Below are 22,318 nucleotides of genomic sequence, written 5' to 3'. Positions count from 1 at the left end.
CGGGTTTTGGTTACATAACCCAAGACAGAGGTGTCCCTGCCATGGAAAGGGGTTGGAACTGGATGATCCTTGGGGTCCGTCCCAACCCAAGCCATTCATGGTGGGATTGTTGGGGTGTCCTGCATGCGGCCAGGAGTTGGAGTCGATGATCCTGGTGGGTCCCTTCCAACTTGGCATATTCTGTAATTCCATGATCCCATGAATCCTACAGCAAAGTGAGCTTGATGCTCATCCCTTCTCCAAGGAAGCCCTGGACAGTACAGCCTTTGTGGCAGCTACAGAAACACCAAGTATTTAAATAAATCTGCATCAGTGGGCTGAAAGTGAAACCCTCATTCATGGAAACGAGACCATGGGGAAAACTCTGGCTGCAGAAAGAAGCCGACAGTGCCAAATCCCTGATGGACACTTTGAGGAACAGATCCCTCCCAGCATTAATGATAGAACCAGATGCAGTTCATCTAAGTATTTAAGAACATAAGTTAAAAAACATAACGGGCTCGGTCTGTGCTCATGGCGCCGTGTCACACACACCAAAACCAGCTCAACGCTCATGAGCTGCAATGGAGAAGAAGAGAACCCAAAGTCTGGAACACCAAAGTTTTCTCTCAGCTCTCACCCTGTCAGTCGAAGAGGCAAATTGGCTGTGGAGGCTCTTCAGCTTCTCCCTCCCCTGCTTTCGGATCCAGGGGCTGGGTTTTGGGGTTGACTTTCATATCCAGGGCCTGCGGGAGGTCGCTGTTGACCTGCGCCAGGTGAGCACCTCACATTACCGACCGACCCACCAGTGCCCCAGCGCCCCCGACCACCCCGGAGCCCAGAACAAACCCATTTCCACCCCTCTGTGCTTTGGAGTCTCTGGCCATGGCTCCAGGCTCTGTGGCCTCTCCCAAACAACGCCGGGAGGGGCAGGCGCTGCTTCAGCCGAGCGCCAACGCGCCAGGAGCGGAGGATGGTGAGAGGAACCCTCTCCCATGGGAAGCTCACCCGGCTGCTGGCTCATGCTGGAAGGCACGATGGAGGAGAGGACACGACCCAGAAGGACTCCTCTACTGCGACACCTCCGCGCTCCTCCTTTACACGCATCTCAGCAGGGGGGGCTTGGTGGATGAAAAGGAGCAAATTTGGGGTTTTCCTGGGGTTTGCTGTCCCTGGCAGCAATTGGGAGGTTTAATGTGCAATGCACGCGAACATTTGTGAAATCCAGTGGAATTTCTCTAGGTGTAAATCATGCAGTCAGCTCGGATTCTTCTATTGGGGTAGTTTGTCCTCCTTCCTTACGGTAAATACCGCTTAGGAAATGGCCTGGAGACTGTTTCTTTCTTCCGAGGGCAGCTTCCTCTGCCATGGAGACAAGGTGGGAGAGCTGAGGGTGTTAGTCTGGAGAAGAGAAGGCTCCAGGGAGACTTTAGAGTCCCTTCCAGGGCCTAAAGGGGCTCCAGGAGAGCTGGAGAGGGACTTGACAAGGGAGGGAGGGACAGGACAGGGGGTAATGGGTTCACATTGCCAGAGGGCAGGGATAGGTGGGATATTGGGCAGGAATTCCTCCCTGTGAGGGTGATGAGGCCCTGAAATGGATTTCCCAGAACAGCTGTGGCTACCCCATCCCTGGAAGTGTCCAAGGACTGGTTGGACGGGGCTTGGAGCACCCTGGCAGTGAAAGGTGTCCCTGCCCACGGCAGGGGTGGAACTGGACGAGTTTAAGTTCCCTTCCAACGCAATCCATGATTCTGTGATTCTTGTTAAGTCCTTGGCTTTGACTGTGTACAACACCTTGGAAACAAAAAAACCCACATGGAGAAGACAATAAAGAGCTTTGAAACTAGGAGAATCTGTCCCAAGGCTCTGAGTTGGACACTGGTTAATCATTTAATTGAGGGCAGCGGTAGGTTGGCTTTGGTGGGCAGAGCATTAAGGAACCAGCAACCTGCAAAATTCCTTATTAATCCGTCTACTCCTTGTCACTACCCTTTATATGGAAACTTGTAATTAAAATCCTCGGGATAGCTCAAGGCAAATAAAAAGGGATTTATTGGAGTGTCTTGACAGATGGAGAAGAAAAGGCTGAGAAGTTTCCCAGAGCTGCTGAGAGCTGGAGAGGTGGAGGCAAGATTCCATCCCTCTGCTCGTGGCTTCCTGCCAAAGTCTCTTTCAAAACAAAAAAATAGTGAAGATTTCATTTCAGATCACTCAGAAGAAATAATTTTCCTCTGCTACTCCGCCAGATTAATCCTGAACTTTTTCAACAGGCTCAAACCTTGGCCAGTGTTTTTGTGGCCATTAAACATTTAAGCATTTCAAATCGCCAAGAAATGGGATAGTATTTCCCCTGCTCATTTCTCTCCTTGGTTTTTGGGGGGGATTTTTTGGGGGGGATTTTTTCTTTCAATTCCTGGGCTCATCAAAGGGGTTTTCTCCACCTTTCTCAAGAAAGCTGATAAAAACCAAATCTGGTTACCAGGAACCTTGCTGGAATTCTGTTTCCAAGAGCAGCTGATGCCAAAGGTTTCCTTGTACCTCGTTATTTGCAAATGTTCTGCTCTGGAACACTTTGCCCTCGGCCCAGCAAGGGAGATAATTGATAGGACGAGGCAGCTGGAAAGACAAGCAGCTTAATTAGGGGTTCTTGACAGCGCTATCAATTACACCCACACAGGGCAGCAATTGGAGTCTGGATGTTTCATTTAAACAGAGGCAGCGTCCATGGCATTCCCAGCTGGAAGAGCAGGGTTGGAGCCCAGGGGAGGACACTTGGCCCGGAGCTGCTGTGACTCAGCTTCATTTTGTGCCTCCAGTTTGTCTCTCCTTGGGCTCTGCTGAGTCCCTCTCCTGGTGCTCCTGAGGTACCCCAAGGGCGCCGAGCAGGGTTCCCACAGTTTCTGCCTTGGAAATTTGGAGCTTTTCAAGCAAAGAAAGAGTTCACATAGAGTCTTCATTTCCTTCCTGTGGCCAGAGCCAAGAGGGCCGTGGCTGGGTCCAGGTCACCCTCCCAGAATAAATTGCAAAAGGTTGTGGATGGTTTAATTGAGTTTTCTTCCACTTTTCTAAACTCAGCTTCTGAATTTGGGTTTTCACAGCCCTGGATGTCACAAAAGGTTCATCCATGGGATCACCATCTCTTCTGGCACTTCACCCCTGACAACCCTGAGCCCCCAAAAGGTACCTGAGGCCACCCTTGGGCTGTGGCTTACAGGGCCACAGCGTCGGCTCTGCCTCTCTCCCTGTTCCACCCCATCCCACACAAATTGCTGTAGGAGACAAGGCATTTGTGCCTCATTTGACAGGTCCCCGAATTTGAAGCACACCAGGTCTCCACTTTTCCCACCCAGCTGGTGGAACTCGGTGTATCCGTGTCAGAGCAGCACCTTTCTGCAGCTCCCTCGCAGGACAGGGAGGGTGGGATGTGCCCGGTGTACCAGGGCAATCACAGCTCACGAATGCTCTTCCAATCACCAGGAATTTGGGAAAGAGGCCCAGCCAAGAGCCTCACAGTTTTCATGGCGCTACAATACAGCCATGACGAATTTCGTGGCTTTTTGCCAAAGCAAATCGGGAGGGAACGTCTTGTTCTTGTCACATCTGCACAGCAAGGATGTAAAAACTCCACCAGTCCGACTGGGAGGACTGGGGCGAAGATCAGCTCCGCACTAGCACAGCGCAACCTTTTCCTCCCACTAGATGGTGGTATCCAGTGCACTTGGGCCCGGGGTTGGGTTCCTGGGGGCGCCAGGAGGGACCTGGAGAATCCTGGAGCACCCGAAGGAGGGCTGTGACGATGGGGCAGGGTCTGCAGGGGACACACGAGGAGCAGCTGAGGGTTGGTTTGTCCAGCTGCAGGAGTCTGAGGGGCGACTCCTCGGGGGCTGCAGCTTTGTCCTGGGGGACAGCTCCGGTCTCTGCTCTGGGGACCAGGGACAGGGCCCAGGGAACGGCTGGAGCTGTGTCAGGGGAGGTTTAGGTTGGATATGAGGAAAAGGTTCTTCCCTCAGAGGGTGGTCAGACACTGAACAGCTCCCCAGGGAATGGCCATGGCCCAGAGGCTACCAGAGCTTCAGGAACATTTGGACACTGCTCTCAGGAGGTGGGATTTTGTGGTTAGTGGGACTTTTGGGGGTGTCTGTGCAGGGCCAGGAGTTGGACTCAAAAATCCTTGTGGGTCCCCTCCAGTTCAGGATATTCCATAGTTCCGCGATTCTGTGGGATGAGCCAGTTCACATCTGGAAACAGGAACCTCCCAGGATGCCACAAGCACAAGGTTGTTACAGCAGCGGGAGAGAATATTTAGGACAGCGCTTGGACAAAAAGGTGCTCAATCCGTGGAAGCTGACATTCGCCGTGGGTTCGTGCTCCGAGGCTGACTCAGCCTGGGGTGTTCTGTGAAACACGTGTGCACCTCTGGCACAAAGCCAGCAGTGAGACAGAGTCAACACCAGCTCCAAAGAGCGCTGACCTTCCGCCAGCTCCTCCCTTCTCCCTGTCCTCCCCCCATTCCCGAGATCCTGCTCATCCGCCGGCACTGCCGGAGGCTCCTGCTCTGCCTGGGCACAGGGTGTCAGCAAACTCCTTCTCTCGGCGTTCACAGCCTGGTGGCGATGGAAAACACACCCCAGGACATCCTCTTCTTCTCATGGCTTCAGCTGAGCCCCCAAACACCAAAACTCCAAATGTCTGCAGCCTTATGGACTCAATCTGTGACATTTTCCATCAAAAAAATTTGTGGGTGATCTCAGACTGAGATCAGAGGGTGGACTTGGATGATCCTCGTGGGTCCCACACAGCTCAGGATATTCAATGGTTCTGTTCTCAGAACTTAGGGATGAGCCAGTGAGGAGCCAGCAGTGGACATGGCCATGGACACATCAATGTTGCATCTTTTTTTGATGCTTTCCACACGTTTTTCAACGTGGTTTGGCACTGGAAAGAAAATCATCCACTTGATCACCCAAGCTCAAATTTGAATTGTTCAAAGAATTAAATCTCAGCCTTCGTCTTAAATTTCTGTGGTCCAAAGACCGGAATGTTGGTGCTGGTCTTAAATTTGTGTGGTCTCAAAACCTGGAATTTGTGCTTGGTCTTAGACCTCCGTGGTCCAAACCCCTGGATTTTAGTCTCGGTCTTAAATTTTTGTGGTCCAAACACCTTAAAATTGACCTTGGTCTGAAACTTGTGCAGTCCAAAGATCTGAATGTTGGTGACGGTCTAAAGTTTTGGCGGTCCCAAGACCTAAAACTTGGTCTTGAACTTAAATTTGATCTTGTTCTTAAATTCACGTGGTCCGAAGACCTAGATCTTGGTATTGGTCTTAAATCCGTGTGGTCCAAAGTCCTAAACTGGACCAGACGCTCTGTTACCCTGGTTTTTCTGAGTTTTTTATTAGCCTTTTGATTTTCATAAATGGAGTCAGATCTTTTAGTTACTGTAGAATATTAGAGCAGTTCTTCTACCTTTCCCACAGAAGTAACATAAACAAATCCTTTGTTTTTCATTCTTTGTCCTTTGTTTGCATATTTCTAACCTGAAAACAATTGTAACTGACAATTCGTCTGGCCACTGAGGCTGAGGGGTGGAAACCCCAAAAAGCCAATCTTCTGCTAGACCCACAAATGTATAAAAAGTAAAAGAATAAACAAAGGGGTCCTCTTCTCTCCGCTCTTTCAGCTGGGAGCTGGATCAGAGGAACCTCTGCGAAAATCTCTTGTCTGCGTGTGATTGCTTTGTGTGTCTCGGTGACAGACGCTCTCCTTGCAGAACCTGCAGGAGCCGGATCAAAAGCTACTGGAGGAAAGGAACCACTATAAATATTAAAAAATACGGTGTTTTTAGGCAAGTCAAATAACAGCTGAGATTTTCCCCTCCTACTCCAACAGGGATAATCGGATACGGAAGGAGGCGCTGGAATCCGTGTCTCCAGAAGGCAGGCAGCCCTCGACGGCGGCGCTGATGAGCAGAGCAGGGTGGGATGTTCCCTTCCAAGCCTCCCCTGCGCTACCTGGGGTACTCCGAGCGTGTAAACAGCACTGAGCCCCCTCAGGGGTTCCCAGCTGCAGCTCCCCGTTCCCCTCGGAGCCTCGGAAGTCTGGCATCACATGGAGCAGATGCTGTGCCTGATCCCCAGCAGGTGACTCATCCCCTCCAAGGGAGAGGAGTTAATGGGATGCTGGAATTGCCTCCAGAAGTGCTCATTTCTTACCCATTTTCTTCCTTTTTGTGCTTTCACACTAAAAAAGGATCAGCAAAAACCACTCAGGCCTGACCACAGCGCTCATATTTTTATTATTAATAAAATGCTTTAATTATTAATCAGATCTTTCTGTCATAAATCCAGTTTTTCTTTCTAAGCAGGTATTTTCATTAGTAATCCAATATTCTAATTATTAATCTGATAAATGTATTATTAGTCTAACATTAATCAAATATTTAATCCATAATCTAATATTTTGTCATTACTAATCAGATAACTATATTATTGATCAGATAATTGCATTAGTCCAATATATTATATTAAATACTTTTGATATGATATGATATGATATGATATGATATGATATGATATATGATATATGATATTATACTATATTATATTATATATTATAATTGCTATTTTAATTATCATACATTTTTATTAGTAGTAGTGTTTTATCAATAATAATTTTATTGTTAATATAAGAATTTATTATTAATCAGATTATTAAAATTAATTATACCATTGTATTGTTAATAATTTTATTAACAAGCCAATATTTTATGATTTATTAAATTTTGTTCCTTCTGATTAGAGATTAGAAACACCCTGGCTGCACAATTAATTTATCAGTGAAACCAAAGCCCTGTGACCCTCCGGACTGTTCAGAATCTCTCTACTTTTTATCGTAGAAGACAATGTTCTGCCTGAATTAAAGCCTGATCCCGTTGATAGGACTGTGATGACGCAGAGCGGTTCTCATTTGGACCCTGAAGCCTCCTGAGAGCCATGAAGCTGAGCAGGTGAAACCCAGTTTTGGGTGCGCTACAGCGTCTGGAGCTCCCTCTGTGCCGAGATCCCAAAGTGCTTCCAGACTTTGCTGTGGGGGATTGATTTAGCCCTCTGTGACTCAACATGGAATCACGGAATGCCTTGGGATGGGAGGGACCTTGAAGCTCATCGCACACCCACAGCCATGGACAACTTCCACTGTCCCAGGCTGCTCCGAGCCGGGTCCAGCCGGGCTCTGGACACTTCCAAGGGTGGGGAATCCTCTGAAAAACCCATCCCAGGGCCTCACCACCTTCACAGGGAAGAACTTCTTCCCAATGTCCCACCTAACCCTCCCCTCTTCCACCCCCTAACCCACTCCTTGTCCCATCACTTCTTTCCAAGCCCCTCTCCAGCTCTCTTGGATCCCCTAATGAAGGAAAATTACCACTAAAATCAATTCCAATCAAAATAGTTCCGTAATTCCATTGACATCCTGTGTTTTTGCGGCTCTACAGCCCTTGGAAAAAGGGTCTCCACAGCGGATTTCCCAGAAATCTGGGTCTCTCCCCCTCACCCTCCTGCCCCTCCCAGGATTCTTCACAGTTGGAACTCTTTCCAGAAGAGAGGATCCTCCTTCCCTCCAGCTGGGGAAAGGACGTGAAATATTCCCAATGGGATTGGGACACTCCAGTTATCTCAGTGGGGTTTTGCTAAACAAGGGTGATATTATTAAACTGAGCTTCTTGAACAAACTTTTGACGTAAAGTCAGCTGCTCTGTGCTTTGTCAGAACTTTTGCTTGGACTTTAAGGAGGTTCTGGGAGAAATTTAGGGAATATCTTGCTTCGTGTGATAAAAATTACCACTGAATGAGATCATAGAATCATGGACTGTCCTGAGTTGGAAGTGACACACAACAGTCATTGAGTCCAGCTCATGATCCTGCACAGAACAACCCCAAAATCAGATGCTGGCCAAGAAAAGTTTCCTCAGGTACACCCCATCTCACCTTAACTTGGGACTCCAGAGGGAAAACTGAACCAAAGGCAAGGTGAGACTTTGTTATTCCCGGACTTTCTGCTCCTTTCTTCATCTGCAGCTGCAGTGCCAAACAAAATCTGCACAGGGGATCTGCCCACAAGTTATGTAATGAGTTACTCCTGGAGGGGATGATGGATCCGAGGCGTAGCCATGTGTCCTGGCTGGCTGGTCAGACCAGACCTAAACGACTTGGCCCTGAACCCCATTTTTACAGCAGACAATCTCCATTTGTCATTCTTTTCTAACCGCTTTCTTCCACTTTTTCACTTTTTCCAGGAGCTTTTTCTTGTGGTTGGATCAGATTTCCATGAATTCATTTATGTGGAAAGTTCTATCAAACATCTCATCAGAGACATCAGAGTCCTGCCTTCCCCCAGACCAAAACAAACACACCAGACACGGTTTCAAGCTTTTTATTGCCAAAGATAAAGGTTCCACACAGCCTGAGATTAAAAGCTCTGAGAAAGTCCAGGGAAGGGACGCTGTCACAATATCAGCATCCAGCAGAGGAGTGGGATGGAGAGTCCAGGGATGGTTGTGCAGGAAAAGCTCAGAATGATGCACAGCCCATCCAGACCAGTGGCCACAGCAGGAAAGTCCCATTGCCCCCGACAATGAGGGATCAGCTTCATCCCGTTCCACTGGTGAGATTTTGCATCCAAGCTTTACTTGTGGGCAGCATCTCCAAAGGAACACGAGCCACTTCCATAGACAGAGCAGTAACCTGAGCTTGGAGAAGACCATCCTCCTCCTGACCGGCATTCCTCAGTCTCATCTCTGCAGGTGCGTGTCCCATCTCCGCAGGTCCCTCCTCCGTAACAACTGTCCACTCTGGAGCACTCCCAACCTCCTTCCCCACCACTGCCAGGGCTGCAGGTGCCAGCAGAACTTGATCCCCAAACTCCGGACATGGAGTTCCCTCCTCCTCCAGAGACTGATCCTCTCCGGCCAGAGCTTTCTCCTCCATAGCCTGAACCTCCACCGTATCCAGAGTGTCCTACATACCCTGAGCCTCCCCCATAGCCAGAGCCTCCCCCATAGCCAGAGCCTCCATACCCTGAGCCACATTCTCCCCCAGTGCACCCACCACTACCGTAACTGGATCCTCCATGACCTGAGCTTCCTCCACCACCAGAGATGGAGCCTCTCCTGCTGGAGCTTCCTCCTCCGTATCCTGAGCTCCCACCATACCCTGAGCCTCCTTCTCCTCCACCAATGCACCCACCACTGCCGTAACTGGATCCTCCATGACCTGAGCTTCCTCCTTCTCCACCTCCAGAGATGGAGCCCCTCCTGCCCGAGCCACCTCCATACCCTGAACCTCCTTCTCCCCCACAGATGGACCCACTGCTGCCATAACTGGATCCTCCATGACCTGAGCTTCCTCCGCCTCCAGAGATGGAGCCTCTCCTGCCAGAGCTGCTCCCTCCTCCAGAGCTCATCCCCCCACTGTGGGGGCTGCAGCTGCCACTGCCAGAGCTGGATCCATATCCACCAGAGCTGTGACCACCTCCAGAGATAGACCCTCTCCGGCTTGAGCTCCGTCCATATCCTGATCCTCCTCCATGCCCTGAACCACCTTCTCCACCAATGCACCCACCGCTGCCATAACTGGATCCTCCATGACCTGAGCTTCCTCCACCTCCAGAGATGGAACCTCGCCGACCAGAGCCACCTCCATACCCTGAGCTTCCACCATACCCTGAGCCTCCTTCTCCCCCACCAATGCACCCACCGCTGCCATAACTGGATCCTCCATGACCTGAACTCATGCCACCACCAGAGATGGAGCCTCTCCGGCCAGAACTTCCTCCATACCCTGAGCTCCCTCCATACCCTGAGCCTCCTTCTCCACCACCAATGCACCCTGAGCTTGATCCTCCACCGCCTGAGCCTCCTCCATACCCAGAGCTGTGTCCTCCTCCAGAACTGCTCCCACCAATGCCAGAGCAAGATCCATACCCACCAGAGCTGTGACCTCCTCCAGAGATGGAGCCTCTCCTGCTGGAGCTTCCTCCTCCATACCCTGAGCTGCCTCCATACCCTGAACCTCCTTCTCCCCCACCAATGCACCCACCGCTGCCATAACTGGATCCTCCATGACCTGAACTCATGCCACCACCAGAGGTGGAGCCTCTCCTGCCAGAACTTCCTCCATACCCTGAGCTTCCACCATACCCTGAGCTCCCTCCATACCCTGAACCTCCTTCTCCCCCACCAATGCACCCACCACTGCCATAACTGGATCCTCCATGACCTGAGCTTCCACCACCTCCAGAGATGGAACCTCGCCGACCAGAGCCACCTCCATACCCTGAGCTCCCTCCATACCCTGAACCTCCTTCTCCACCACCAATGCACCCTGAGCTCGATCCTCCACCACCTGAGCTTCCTCCATACCCAGAGCTGTGACCTCCTCCAGAGATGGAGCCTCTCCTGCTGGAGCTTCCTCCTCCATATCCTGAGCTGCCTCCATACCCTGAGCCTCCTTCTCCTCCACCAATGCACCCACCACTGCCGTAACTGGATCCTCCATGACCTGAGCCTCCTCCACCTCCAGAGATGGAACCTCTCCTGCTCGAGCCACCTCCATACCCTGAGCTTCCACCATACCCTGAGCCTCCTTCTCCCCCACCAATGCACCCACCGCTGCCATAACTGGATCCTCCATGACCTGAACTCATGCCACCACCAGAGATGGAGCCTCTCCGGCCAGAACTTCCTCCATACCCTGAGCTGCCTCCATACCCTGAGCCTCCTTCTCCACCACCAATGCACCCAGAGCTTGATCCTCCACTGCCTGAGCTTCCTCCATACCCAGAGCTGTGTCCTCCTCCAGAGATGGAGCCTCTCCTGCTGGAGCTTCCTCCTCCGTATCCTGATCCTCCTCCATATCCTGAACCTCCTTCTCCTCCTCCAATGCACCCACCGCTGCCATAACTGGATCCTCCATGACCTGAACTCATGCCACCACCAGAGGTGGAGCCTCTCCTGCCAGAACTTCCTCCATACCCTGAGCTCCCTCCATACCCTGACCCTCCTTCTCCCCCACCAATGCATCCACCGCTGCCATAACTGGATCCTCCATGACCTGAGCTTCCTCCACCTCCAGAGATGGAGCCTCTCCTGCCAGAGCTGCTCCCACCTCCAGAGCTCATCCCCCCACTCTGGGGGCTGCAACTGCCACTGCCAGAGCCGGATCCATATCCACCAGAGCTGTGACCACCTCCAGACATGGAGCCTCTCCTGCCAGAGCTGCTCCCTCCTCCAGAGCTCATCCCCCCACTGTGGGGGCTGCAACTGCCACTGCCAGAGCCATAGCTACCAGAGCTGTGACCACCTCCAGAGATGGAGCCTCTCCTGCTTGAGCTCCCTCCATACCCTGAGCCTCCTTCTCCACCACCAATGCACCCAGAGCTTGATCCTCCACCGCCTGAGCCTCCTCCATATCCAGAGCTGTGTCCTCCTCCAGAACTGCTCCCACCAATGCCAGAGCAAGATCCATACCCACCAGAGCTGTGACCTCCTCCAGAGATGGAGCCTCTCCTGCTGGAGCTTCCTCCTCCATATCCTGAGCTGCCTCCATACCCTGAGCCTCCTTCTCCCCCACCAATGCACCCACCACTGCCATAACTGGATCCTCCATGACTGGAGCTTCCTCCACCTCCAGAGATGGAGCCTCTCCTGCTCGAGCCACCTCCATACCCTGAGCTTCCACCATACCCTGAGCTTCCACCATACCCTGAGCCTCCTTCTCCCCCACCAATGCACCCACCGCTGCCATAACTGGATCCTCCATGACCTGAACTCATGCCACCTCCAGAGATGGAGCCTCTCCGGCCAGAACTTCCTCCATACCCTGAGCCTCCTTCTCCCCCACCAATGCACCCACCACCGCCATAACTGGATCCTCCATGACTGGAGCTTCCTCCACCTCCAGACATGGAACCTCTCCTGCCAGAGCTGCTTCCTCCTCCAGAGCTCATCCCCCCACTCTGGGGGCTGCAACTGCTGCTCCCAGAACTGGATCCATAACCGCCAGAACTGTGGCCACCTCCAGACATGGAGCCTCTCCTGCCAGAGCTTCCCTGTCCTCTGCCTCCAGAGATGGAGCCTCTCCTGCCAGAGCTGCTTCCTCCTCCAGAGCTCATCCCCCCACTCTGGGGGCTGCATCTCCCACTGCCAGAGCCAGATCCGTAACCACCGGAGCTCTGGCCACCTCCAGACATGGAGCCTGTGTGACAAGAACTTCCCTGTCCTCGGCCTCCAGACATGGAGCCTCCACTGCCAGAGCTTCCCTGTCCTCCACCTCCAGAGATGGAGCCTCTCCTGCCAGAGTTGCTCCCACCTCCAGAGCTCATCCCCCCGCTCTGGGGGCTGCAACTGCCACTGCCAGAGCTGGATCCATAACCACCGGAGCTCTGACCACCTCCAGACATGGAACCTGTGTGACAAGAACTTCCCTGTCCTCCACCTCCAGAGATGGAGCCTCTCCTGCCAGAGTTGCTCCCACCTCCAGAGCTCATCCCCCCACTCTGGGGGCTGCATCTCCCACTGCCAGAGCCGGATCCATAACCACCGGAGCTCTGACCACCTCCAGACATGGAACTTCTCCTTCCTGAGCTTCCCTGTCCTCCGCCTCCAGACATGGAGCCTCCACCGCCACAGCTGCTCCCACCTCCAGAGCTCATCCCCCCACTCTGGGGGCTGCATCTCCCAGAGCTGGACCCCCGTCCTCCAGAGCTCTGACCACCTCCAGACATGGAACCTCCATGACATGAACTTCCCTGTCCTCTGCCTCCAGATATGGAACCTCTCCTTCCTGAACTGCTCCCACTGCCAGAGCTCATCCCCCCGCTTTGGGGGCTGCATCTGCCACTGCTGGAGCCAGATCCATAACCACCAGAGCTCTGGCCACCTCCCGACATGGAACCTCCACTGCCTGACATTCCTCCCCCAGATCCTGAACCCTTCCCTCCTCCAGACATGGATCCACCACCTCCAGAGCTGCTGCTGCCCTTGGACATGGAGCCTCCACTGCCAGAGCTGGAGCCTCCTCCACAGATGGACCCTCCACTGCCAGAGCTTCCTCCACCATATCCTGAACCTTTTCCTCCTCCTCCAGACATGGATCCACCACCTCCAGAGATGGATCCTCCAGAGCTGCTGCTGCCCTTGGACATGGAGCCTCCACCACCTGAGCTTCCTCCTCCACAGATGGATCCTCCACTGCCAGAGCTTCCTCCACCATATCCTGAGCCTTTTCCTCCTCCATAACTTGACCCACCACCAGAGATGGATCCTCCAGAGCTGCTGCCCTTGGACATGGACCCTCCACTGCCAGAGCTGGATCCTCCTCCACAGATGGACCCTCCACTGCCAGAGCTTCCTCCTCCATATCCTGAACCTTTTCCTCCTCCAGACATGGATCCACCACCACCAGAGCTGCTGCTGCCCTTGGACATGGAGCCTCCACCACCTGAGCTTCCTCCTCCACAGATGGACCCTCCACCACCAGAACTTCCTCCTCCATATCCTGAGCCTTTTCCTCCTCCAGACATGGATCCACCACCTCCAGAGATGGATCCTCCAGAGCTGCTGCCCTTGGACATGGACCCTCCACTGCCAGAGCTGGATCCTCCTCCACAGATGGATCCTCCACTGCCAGAGCTTCCTCCTCCATATCCTGAGCCTTTTCCTCCTCCAGACATGGATCCACCACCACCAGAGATGGATCCTCCAGAGCTGCTGCTGCCCTTGGACATGGACCCTCCACCACCTGAGCTTCCTCCTCCACAAATGGATCCTCCACTGCCAGAGCTTCCTCCACCATACCCTGAACCTTTTCCTCCTCCAGACATGGATCCACCACCACCAGAGCTGCTGCTGCCCTTGGACATGGACCCTCCACCACCTGAGCTTCCTCCTCCACAGATGGATCCTCCACTGCCAGAGCTTCCTCCACCATATCCTGAGCCTTTTCCTCCTCCAGACATGGATCCACCACCTCCAGAGATGGATCCTCCAGAGCTGCTGCTGCCCTTGGACATGGACCCTCCACCACCTGAGCTTCCTCCTCCACAGATGGATCCTCCACCACCAGAGCTTCCTCCTCCACAAATGGACCCTCCACCACCAGAACTTCCTCCTCCATATCCTGAACTTTTTCCTCCTCCAGACATGGATCCACCACCACCAGAGCTGCTGCTGCCCTTGGACATGGAGCCTCCACCACCTGAGCTTCCTCCTCCACAAATGGACCCTCCACTGCCAGAGCTTCCTCCACCATATCCTGAGCCTTTTCCTCCTCCAGACATGGATCCACCACCACCAGAGATGGATCCTCCAGAGCTGCTGCTGCCCTTGGACATGGACCCTCCACCACCAGAGCTTCCTCCTCCTCCGTATCCTGAGCCTTTTCCACCTCCAGAGATGGACCCACCCCCACAAGAGCTGGATCCACCCCCTCCAGAGCTTCCACCTTTTCCCCCTCCAGAGATGGGCCCTTTCATTCTGCTCCCGCTGGTACCACCAGAGCTCATTCTCCCCTTCACACTTTTTATGCCTCCAAAGACTCCAGTAGCTCTGGCATTGTGGTCAATGACACCTGCAAGAAATGGAAATTACGTTCAATTTATTCTTTTTACCCCCAAAAATTCACAGCAGTGTTATACCCTGGTTTTTCTGAGCCTTTTGATTTTCTTAAATGGAGTCAGATCTTTTTAGTTATTGTACAATATTAAGAGCAGTTTTCTACCTTTCTCACACATGTAACATAAACAAATCCTTTGTTTTTCATTCTCTGTCTTTTGTTTGCATATTTCTAACCTGAAAACAATTGTAACTGACAATCGGTCTGGCCACTGAGGCTGAGGGGGTGGAAACCCCAAAAAGCCAATCTTCTGCTAGACCCACAAATGTATAAAAAGTAAAAAAATAAACAAAGGGGTCTCTTCTTCTCTTGGCTCTCTCAGCTGTGGGCTGGGATCGGAAGGACCTCTGCGAGAATCTCTTGTCTGTGTGTGACTGCTTTGTGTGTCTCGGAGACACAGCAGGACTGGTTTAAGCATCATTCCTCCTACCCTGGTGGTCAGGGGGTGATCTTTGAAGGGGCCAACAAGAATCTCCCTTAGTAGAGATCAACATATGGAATACTTTCTTATTTTTCTGAGGGTTTTAACTTTTTTTAAAACATAATTTGTGTCTTTTTCCACCCATGAGCACTCAGTGCAGCCCATCCTTTACAAGGACCAAGATTGTGTGTCTCTCTCCTTCAGCTTCCTCAACTTTTCCACAAATTTTAGGACTAGGGGTTTTTTTCCTTCCCCTATGCCCTGCATCAAACAGACCTATGGGTTAAAAGTGGTGTTTCCCATTTCTTCCAAATTTATTAGGAATTAGCCAATAATTCTAAAGCCAATTGTTATATTAATGTGTGTTAATGTGTAGTAATCAAATTAATATATTGATATATTGATATATTCATATATCCATATATTCATGTATTCATATATGAATATATTCGTATATTCCTATATCGCTGCAAACTCCTCTTTGCATCCTTTCCCGAATTAAGATGGGAATTGGGATAGTTTGTTCCAATGGTGTCAAAACCACAAAGTAGGAACAGTTTTCTTTAAAAAACCCTGAGAAAAATCTTGGGATACTCACAGATAGTGGCCGGTGATCCTTCCTGGATCCTGTGGAAGAAAAGTGACACCGAGGTAAAGCAGCCAATAAAATCAGAATTAAAGTTCAGGTTAGGCTTTACCAACGATCTGCAGAAAGGTGACTCCTCCCAGGCCCGGTCCATCCCAGAGATCCCAGGGACAGATCCACGGACACTCTGCTCTGTCTGGGTGTTTCTTCACCCAGGATGGATTTTGCCCCCACCTGTTCTCCTCCTCCTCGAGGAGTGACCGATACATGGCGATCTCAATGTCCAGGCCCAGCTTCACGTTCAGGAGCTCCTGGTAGTCACGGACAAGCTGAGAAAGGTCATCCTTGGCCTGTTGGAGGGCATTTTCCAGCTCCCGGAGCTTCTCCTGGCCGTCCCTGATGGCCGAGCTCCCACGGTGCTCAGCATCTTTGATGGAGTCCTGGAGGCTGGAATTCTGCGGAGGGAACAAAGGGAATATGACCATGTCCCATATGTGAGAGGATTTTATAATAGAATCATGCTATATCCATAGTCAGGAGGGAACCACAGGAATACTCAAGCCCAGCACAGGAAACCCCCCCAAATCCCATAATTTTCATACCCTCCTAGAATTCCTTGGAAATCAAAAGGTTTTCCTCAGTGACAGAACAGTGAAAATACACTAGACTGGGTAAATTAACACAATTAAACCCCAATATAGATCCCAATAATCTAAATCTGCTTCATTTGGAAGAGAAAACGTCATCCCTAAGTTTGCCTCCAAATGACCATACTGTACTGAGATCCCATGGAAAAGGGGCTTAAACCATTTAATCCTGCTGGGAAGTATCAGCTTTACCCTTTTCCTTGTGATTTCAATTTCGGGTTGGAGCCTTTGGATCTGCCTGGCAAGTTCCTGGATTTCCTGGTGACTGTTCCTCAGCTGCTCTTGTTGATTCACCCACATGTTCTGCAGGTCCTGGTACTGACGGGGAGAGGACACAACACATTTTTGGTTTCTTTTCCAGCGAGGAGGTCTGTGTTCCTGTGTCCCTGGCGTCCACTCACCCTGCCCCGGTACATGGCGTCCACTTCAGCTGTGCTCCTGTGGGCGATCCCCTCATATTCCCGCCGGACCTCCTCGATGATCCCGTCCATGTTCACATCCCTGTGGTTGTCCATGGACAGAATAACATCCGTGTTCCCAACAACCGTTTGCAGCTGGGACAGCTCCTGCATGGAAAATCCGGTCAGGGATTTTAACATTCCTTGGGGTCAGTCCAGATCTTTATGAGGAAAAAAATGGGACCTTGTGGCCAATTTCCCACTGGAATTTCTCCACCTGCAGCCCCCCGGTACCACTCTATCCCCACCACTTGTAATTTTCAAGGTCATGCCAGACCCCTTTTCACTCACAAAAGACCAAGGATAATTAATCCTCCAAGCCGAAAAATCCCACCCAAGCAAAATTTTCTGGGAATCTCCAGAAGGTGTGTCCTTCAGAACCTGAGGGTAAGATTTTAATCACTCACAGCTTCATATAGGCACCGGAGGAACTCCAGCTCCTGCCTCAGGATATCCACTCGGACATCAAACTCCATTTTTCCCATGTAGGCACTGTCCAGTTCCTGTAAAAAAACCCAAAAAACCACTGGAATATTTGTATTTTGTTGATCCAAAAGCTCCACTGGAGTGCAATTCTTGGGATATTTTCATAAAGCATTAATTCCTGGGATCAAATAATGGCCTAGAGATCTCCGATTTCATTTGAAAAGCAATGGGAGCAAAGAGAAAGCATTTAAGATTAAAAAAATTGGCTGGGAAATGAGTACCACAACTGCAGCAATAAATCTGTTCCCGGGGAACATGAGAAATGGGAAAACACCATTTTTATTCATACTTCTCGTAAAAAGTTGCCTACTTTTTCTCTTCTCAGATAGTTTTATTCTTCTAAGCCATCTACAGACATTATTTAACATAATAACAATATTCCACCTGGGTTGGGCTTGAGTGGATAGGGAAGAACCATCACTTTTTAGATATTCATCCTACAAAGGACCAATTCATTCTCTAGAGGAAATAATCCTTCCTCAGTCTTGTTGTGGTTTGCAGTCACGTTGGTTAAAATTAGACAAAGCTCAGCAAAAACTTCAGCTTTTGAGAACCTTGGCAACCACCCAGATATTGTTTTATTTCCAAGGCTTTGATTTTGCTCCGGGTCTCGGGTTAATTCACCTTTTTAAGCTCCACAAACTCCTCCTCCTTGGACGTGCGTTTGTTGATCTCATCCTCGAATCTGGGGGACAGGAGGAGGTAGATTATTATCTATTGTCTATTATTAATTAATCTATTTATTAATTTACCCATTATCTTTAATTATTGATCTTAATTTTTAAGCCAAGTGGACCAGTATACAACAGAACCACCCAAAGACTGAGTGAGTTGAGTTTTCATTTTACTTTAATCACAATTTCTGGCAAGTGCAAACCCTCTGCAAAAAGTGGGGTCAATACAGATCAGTCCTAAATTTAATAATTCTGAACTAAAGTTTCCATTTCTCAGAGCTGGGGGTGAACATAAATTATCTAAGCCAGAAAAGGTGACAATCCTTCCCAACTTGACCCCAAGCCCAGCTCTGTCCCTCCCCACCAGGGCCCCACAAGTGGAATCCCAGGTCCCTTCTAGGGGGGAGAAAGAAGAGAAGGAGTCTGGGAAGGAAAGACGTTGGGAGAGATCATCACAAACTTTGATCTTCCTCTCATTTTGGGGAGCTCAACCCTTACCAAACCCTTCCATCGAAGTCAAGCCCCACAATGCACCTGCAGCAGAGCAGAGCTAAGAAGCTCCAAACCCTGCAGACGCAAGTCTGATCTTCGCCATCCAAGGGCACAGCGAGCGTCACCTGGGAAAATCCCAGCAGCTGATTTCCCAGATCTGTGACTATTCACCTGTTTTTATACTCCTCAACAAGCTGGAGCATGTTGTAGGCTTCGGGATCCAGCTGCTCCTTCTGGCTCTGGAGCGTCTCGAGCTGCCGCTGCAGGTTGGTGATGTAGGACTGAAAGAAGCTGTTGATGTTCCTGCTCTCCTCGGGGCCAGAGCTTTGCTGCTGCAGAAGTTCCCACTTGGCCAAGAGTGCCTGATTCTGCCGCTCCAGACACTGAACCTGGAAGGGAAAGCAGATCCTTCTGGTCTCCAGCCAGCATCTCTTCCAAGGAGCCAGGCTGGGAGAGCTGGGGGTGCTCATCTGGAGAGGAAAAGGCAAAGGACATCCTGGAGCCCCTTCCAGGGCCTAAAGGGGCTCCAGGAGAGCTGGAGAGGGACTGGGGACAAGGGCCTGGAGAGAAAAACAATGGGGAATGGCTTCCCACTGCTAGAGGCCAGGGATAGATGCAATATTGGGAAGAAATTCCTCCCTGTGAGGGTGGGGAGGCCCTGGAATGGATTTCCCAGGAGATGCTCCATTCCTGGAAGTGTCCAAGGCCAGGCTGGATGGGGCTTGGAGCAGAGTGGTCTCGTAGAAGTTGTTCCTGCCCATGGCAGGAACTGGATGAGCTTTAAAGTCCCCTCCAATCCAAATCACTCCACGATTTCTGTAATAGTGACCAGGTGATAACCTGGACACCCGAAAGTTTAGGAGGGAAAGAAGAGTCACAGACACACTAAGTTTCCAGGACTATGGAATCTTAAACCTCCTCAGTGTCACCAACACCTCCTGTCTGGTGGGGCAGGAAACCCTGATGTCTCTACATGCAGCAGAGAGAAGCAGAGACAGAGAATGTTCCAGATGCCACCGGGGTGGAAGAGCCTTCGTGGCTGGTCTGAGTAGAAGCAGAGAAGAAGATAAAACTGGAGAGATGGAAAGTCATTGAAGAGCTGAAGATGGATCACCTAGTGAGCTTCCAAAACAAGAAGCGATTTGTTTAATAATTCAGAGAAATTGAATTCACTTGCAATTTCTGGCAAGTGCAGACCCCTGCAAGAAGAGGCACTAAAATAGGCTGTCCTTGCAAGGTTTGGCTTCGCTAGAGAAAAAAATACTAACTCATCCAGATGTCCAAGTCCATCACCCATTTTTCCCGCTCCAGGCACTGGAATATAGGAATATATAATTCCCAGAAGCTCTTTCCTCAAAAGAGGAGCGAGTCTATATGCCGGTGACATCCCGGCAGTTTATCGTCCTGCCACAAAAGATGACTCCAAGATCTTTATCCCAAGGCAAAAAGTGATTCACACAGCGGCGTTTACAGTGACCCGCCGTGAGCTTCACAGCAGCCTGTGGGAATTCAGCCAGCGCTGGGATTTTTGTGAGGAGAAGACGGAATGCGAAAGTGTCCCTGTGGCTCACACCTACCTTCTACCTCCCCCTTCCCAGATAACAGCAGAGACCAGGACTCACCTTCTCGATGAACGATGCGAATTTGTTGTTGAGAGCTTTGATCTGCTCCCTCTCATCTGAGCGCACTCGCTGGAACTCGGGGTCCACCTGGAGCTGTATTGGCCTCAGCAGGTTGGTGTTGACATGGACCTCCTCAATGCCTCGGAGAACTCCAGCCTGCCCAGCCCCTTCTTCCCCTGCTCCAAGGCCTCGTCCGAGCACCTCCCTGCCTGAGCCTCCTCTGTAGGTGCCACCAAGCCCCGTTTCACCACTTTGAAAGCCTCCCACAAAATATCCTCTTCCACCAAAGCCCCTCTCAGGTTGTCTCCAGCCACCAAACCCAAAGCATCTCTCATATCTTACTCCTTCTCCTCCGTAGCCGCCACCAGCATAGACATTCCTGAACCCTCCAAGGTTGTGGAGGCTCCTGCTGCCATACCCTTGCCCAAACCCTCCGAATCTCCTCTCTCCGCCACCCAAAGTCCCGCAGTGAGCGGAAGAAGAACTGAAACTCCCGTCCCCATATCTGGAGAAATATCGTCTCATGGCAGCACTTCCAGGCGGGAGAGCTGGTGAAGGAGGTGGTGAAACAGGAGGAGAAATGAGAATGAAGGATCCTCAGCTACTCCGGAGGAGTATGGAAGTTCTCCTTTATACGTTCTGGAGGAGCTTGTCTCCATTCCGTGGTAATTAGCAGGTCTCTAATGTTATTGGGTTTGGTTCATCAGGCAGCAATTAATGGCCGCCCGGAGAGGTCGGATAAACACCAACACCAGTGGGGCAGTTGTGAAATTCCCCAAATCCCGCCTGACTCATGAGCTTTGCTGACAGATCTCCTTATCTCATTAGCCTTCATTCGTAATTACAGTTACCTCTGCTCATCCCCAGAGCTCGTTCTCTCCCGCATTTCCCCACCTCTTTTGGTGTTCCAAGGGGCACAAACCTTGATGGTCCTTGGGGGTGTCTGACCTCCCTTCACCACATCACCAGCAGCACCTGCTGCACCCTTTGCTTCCCATTCCTGTTCTTCTCCCATTCCCAGAACATCCCAGGGGCAACTTTTGCTTCTTACAGGGAGGACCCGTCCCTCTCCGCATCCCTGTGCCACACTCCCCCTTTCCAACATCCAGTGGCCATGGGCATATGGAAAAGCATTTGAGAGCCAAACTCTACTGCTGGCAGCACCACTGGATCAATTTCTTGAGAGGTCACCGAGTCGTGGCTCCTCCAAAACCACCTCTGGAGCCACTTCCCAGTGGGAAGAACCTCCTCTTTGTCCCTTACATGACTTTAGGAGGAGCTGGACTTCACCTGGCAGGATCATCCTCCTCCCAAAGGAGCTGGACGAAGCCAGGCTGACAATCCATCAGTTACATAGAGGTTCTGTGGTCAGGGCTGTGCAATCCTGGCTCCATTTGGAAAGCGCCTCATAAATTCCCTAAATTAGGGGTTTGTTGCTAGAGGTTATTAAAACAGCAGGAATACCTCAAGGGGGACAAGACTTCGGATGCTCGGCAAGACTTTTCTCACCTGGAAACACAGTGTTGTCCAGGAAGACAGTTGAGAAATCCACTGTTCCCTACCAAAATCCCCTACCTCACCTTACACCAGGAACTCTCAGACCTTCTTTCTGTGTTAATTTTGTAATTAAATTTTACTCATTATCTACATTTCCTGAAGAAATTCAGATTTCCAGCTGATTTCCCCCTTTTTATAAACCTGTATAAAAATCTGACTTGGATTGAGAATTCTGTCTCCTGCAGGAATTTGTTATGGTGAACATTAAAAAATGGTGCAATTACCAGGATTTTAAAAGTCGGGGAGAGGGGAGGGAATCTTTGAAGGAGACTGGAAATGCTGGAGCCAGGTGGGCGTCTGACTCTTCTCCCAGGTTATGAGTGACAGAATGAGAGAAAATGGCCTCAAACTGTGCCAGGTTTAGGTTGGAAACTGGGGGAAATTCCCTCCTGGAAAAGGTTGTCCAGGCCTGACACAGCTGTCCAGGGCAGGGGTGGAGTCCTCGTCCCTGGAAGTGTCCAAGAAATGTGTGGATGTGGCTCTTGGAGACACGGTCCGTGGCGGCCTTGGCAGTGCCAAGGGAATCACTGGACTTGATGATCCCAGCCTAAAGGATTCTGTGATTCTGAAGGGCTGGTGCTGCCTCCAGCGCGATTCCCTTCTCCTCCCCTCCTCTGCTCACTCTGTGAGGGCCTCATTCCGGAGCTGTGCTGGGCAGCACTCCAGGAAATCCCCATGGATCATGGATCAGAGAGTGAGCAGCCACAGCTCCCTGTGGAACACCGGTG

General features: G+C 51.0%; 1 protein-coding gene across 1 annotated transcript; it reads right to left on the bottom strand.

Annotated features, from left to right (window-relative positions):
* Nucleotides 1-15,755: 15,755 nt before the first annotated feature.
* On the bottom strand, nucleotides 15,756-20,558 carry LOC120764676 (keratin, type II cytoskeletal 1-like). Its single transcript, XM_040088670.1, has 7 exons — nucleotides 20,034-20,558; nucleotides 18,583-18,800; nucleotides 17,870-17,930; nucleotides 17,167-17,262; nucleotides 16,703-16,867; nucleotides 16,494-16,619; nucleotides 15,756-16,109 (listed from the first exon to the last, which is right to left on the bottom strand). The coding sequence occupies exons 1-7, from the start codon at nucleotides 20,556-20,558 to the stop codon at nucleotides 15,756-15,758; spliced, it is 1,545 nt and encodes a 514-aa protein (XP_039944604.1).
* Between the last annotated feature and the right edge of the window lie 1,760 nt (nucleotides 20,559-22,318).

The sequence above is a fragment of the Hirundo rustica genome, chromosome 35, assembly GCF_015227805.2.
Source record: "Hirundo rustica isolate bHirRus1 chromosome 35, bHirRus1.pri.v3, whole genome shotgun sequence".
Lineage (NCBI taxonomy): Eukaryota > Metazoa > Chordata > Aves > Passeriformes > Hirundinidae > Hirundo > Hirundo rustica.
The sequence above is the reverse complement of the archived record's forward strand: the minus strand, read 5'-3'. Positions and strand labels throughout refer to the sequence as shown.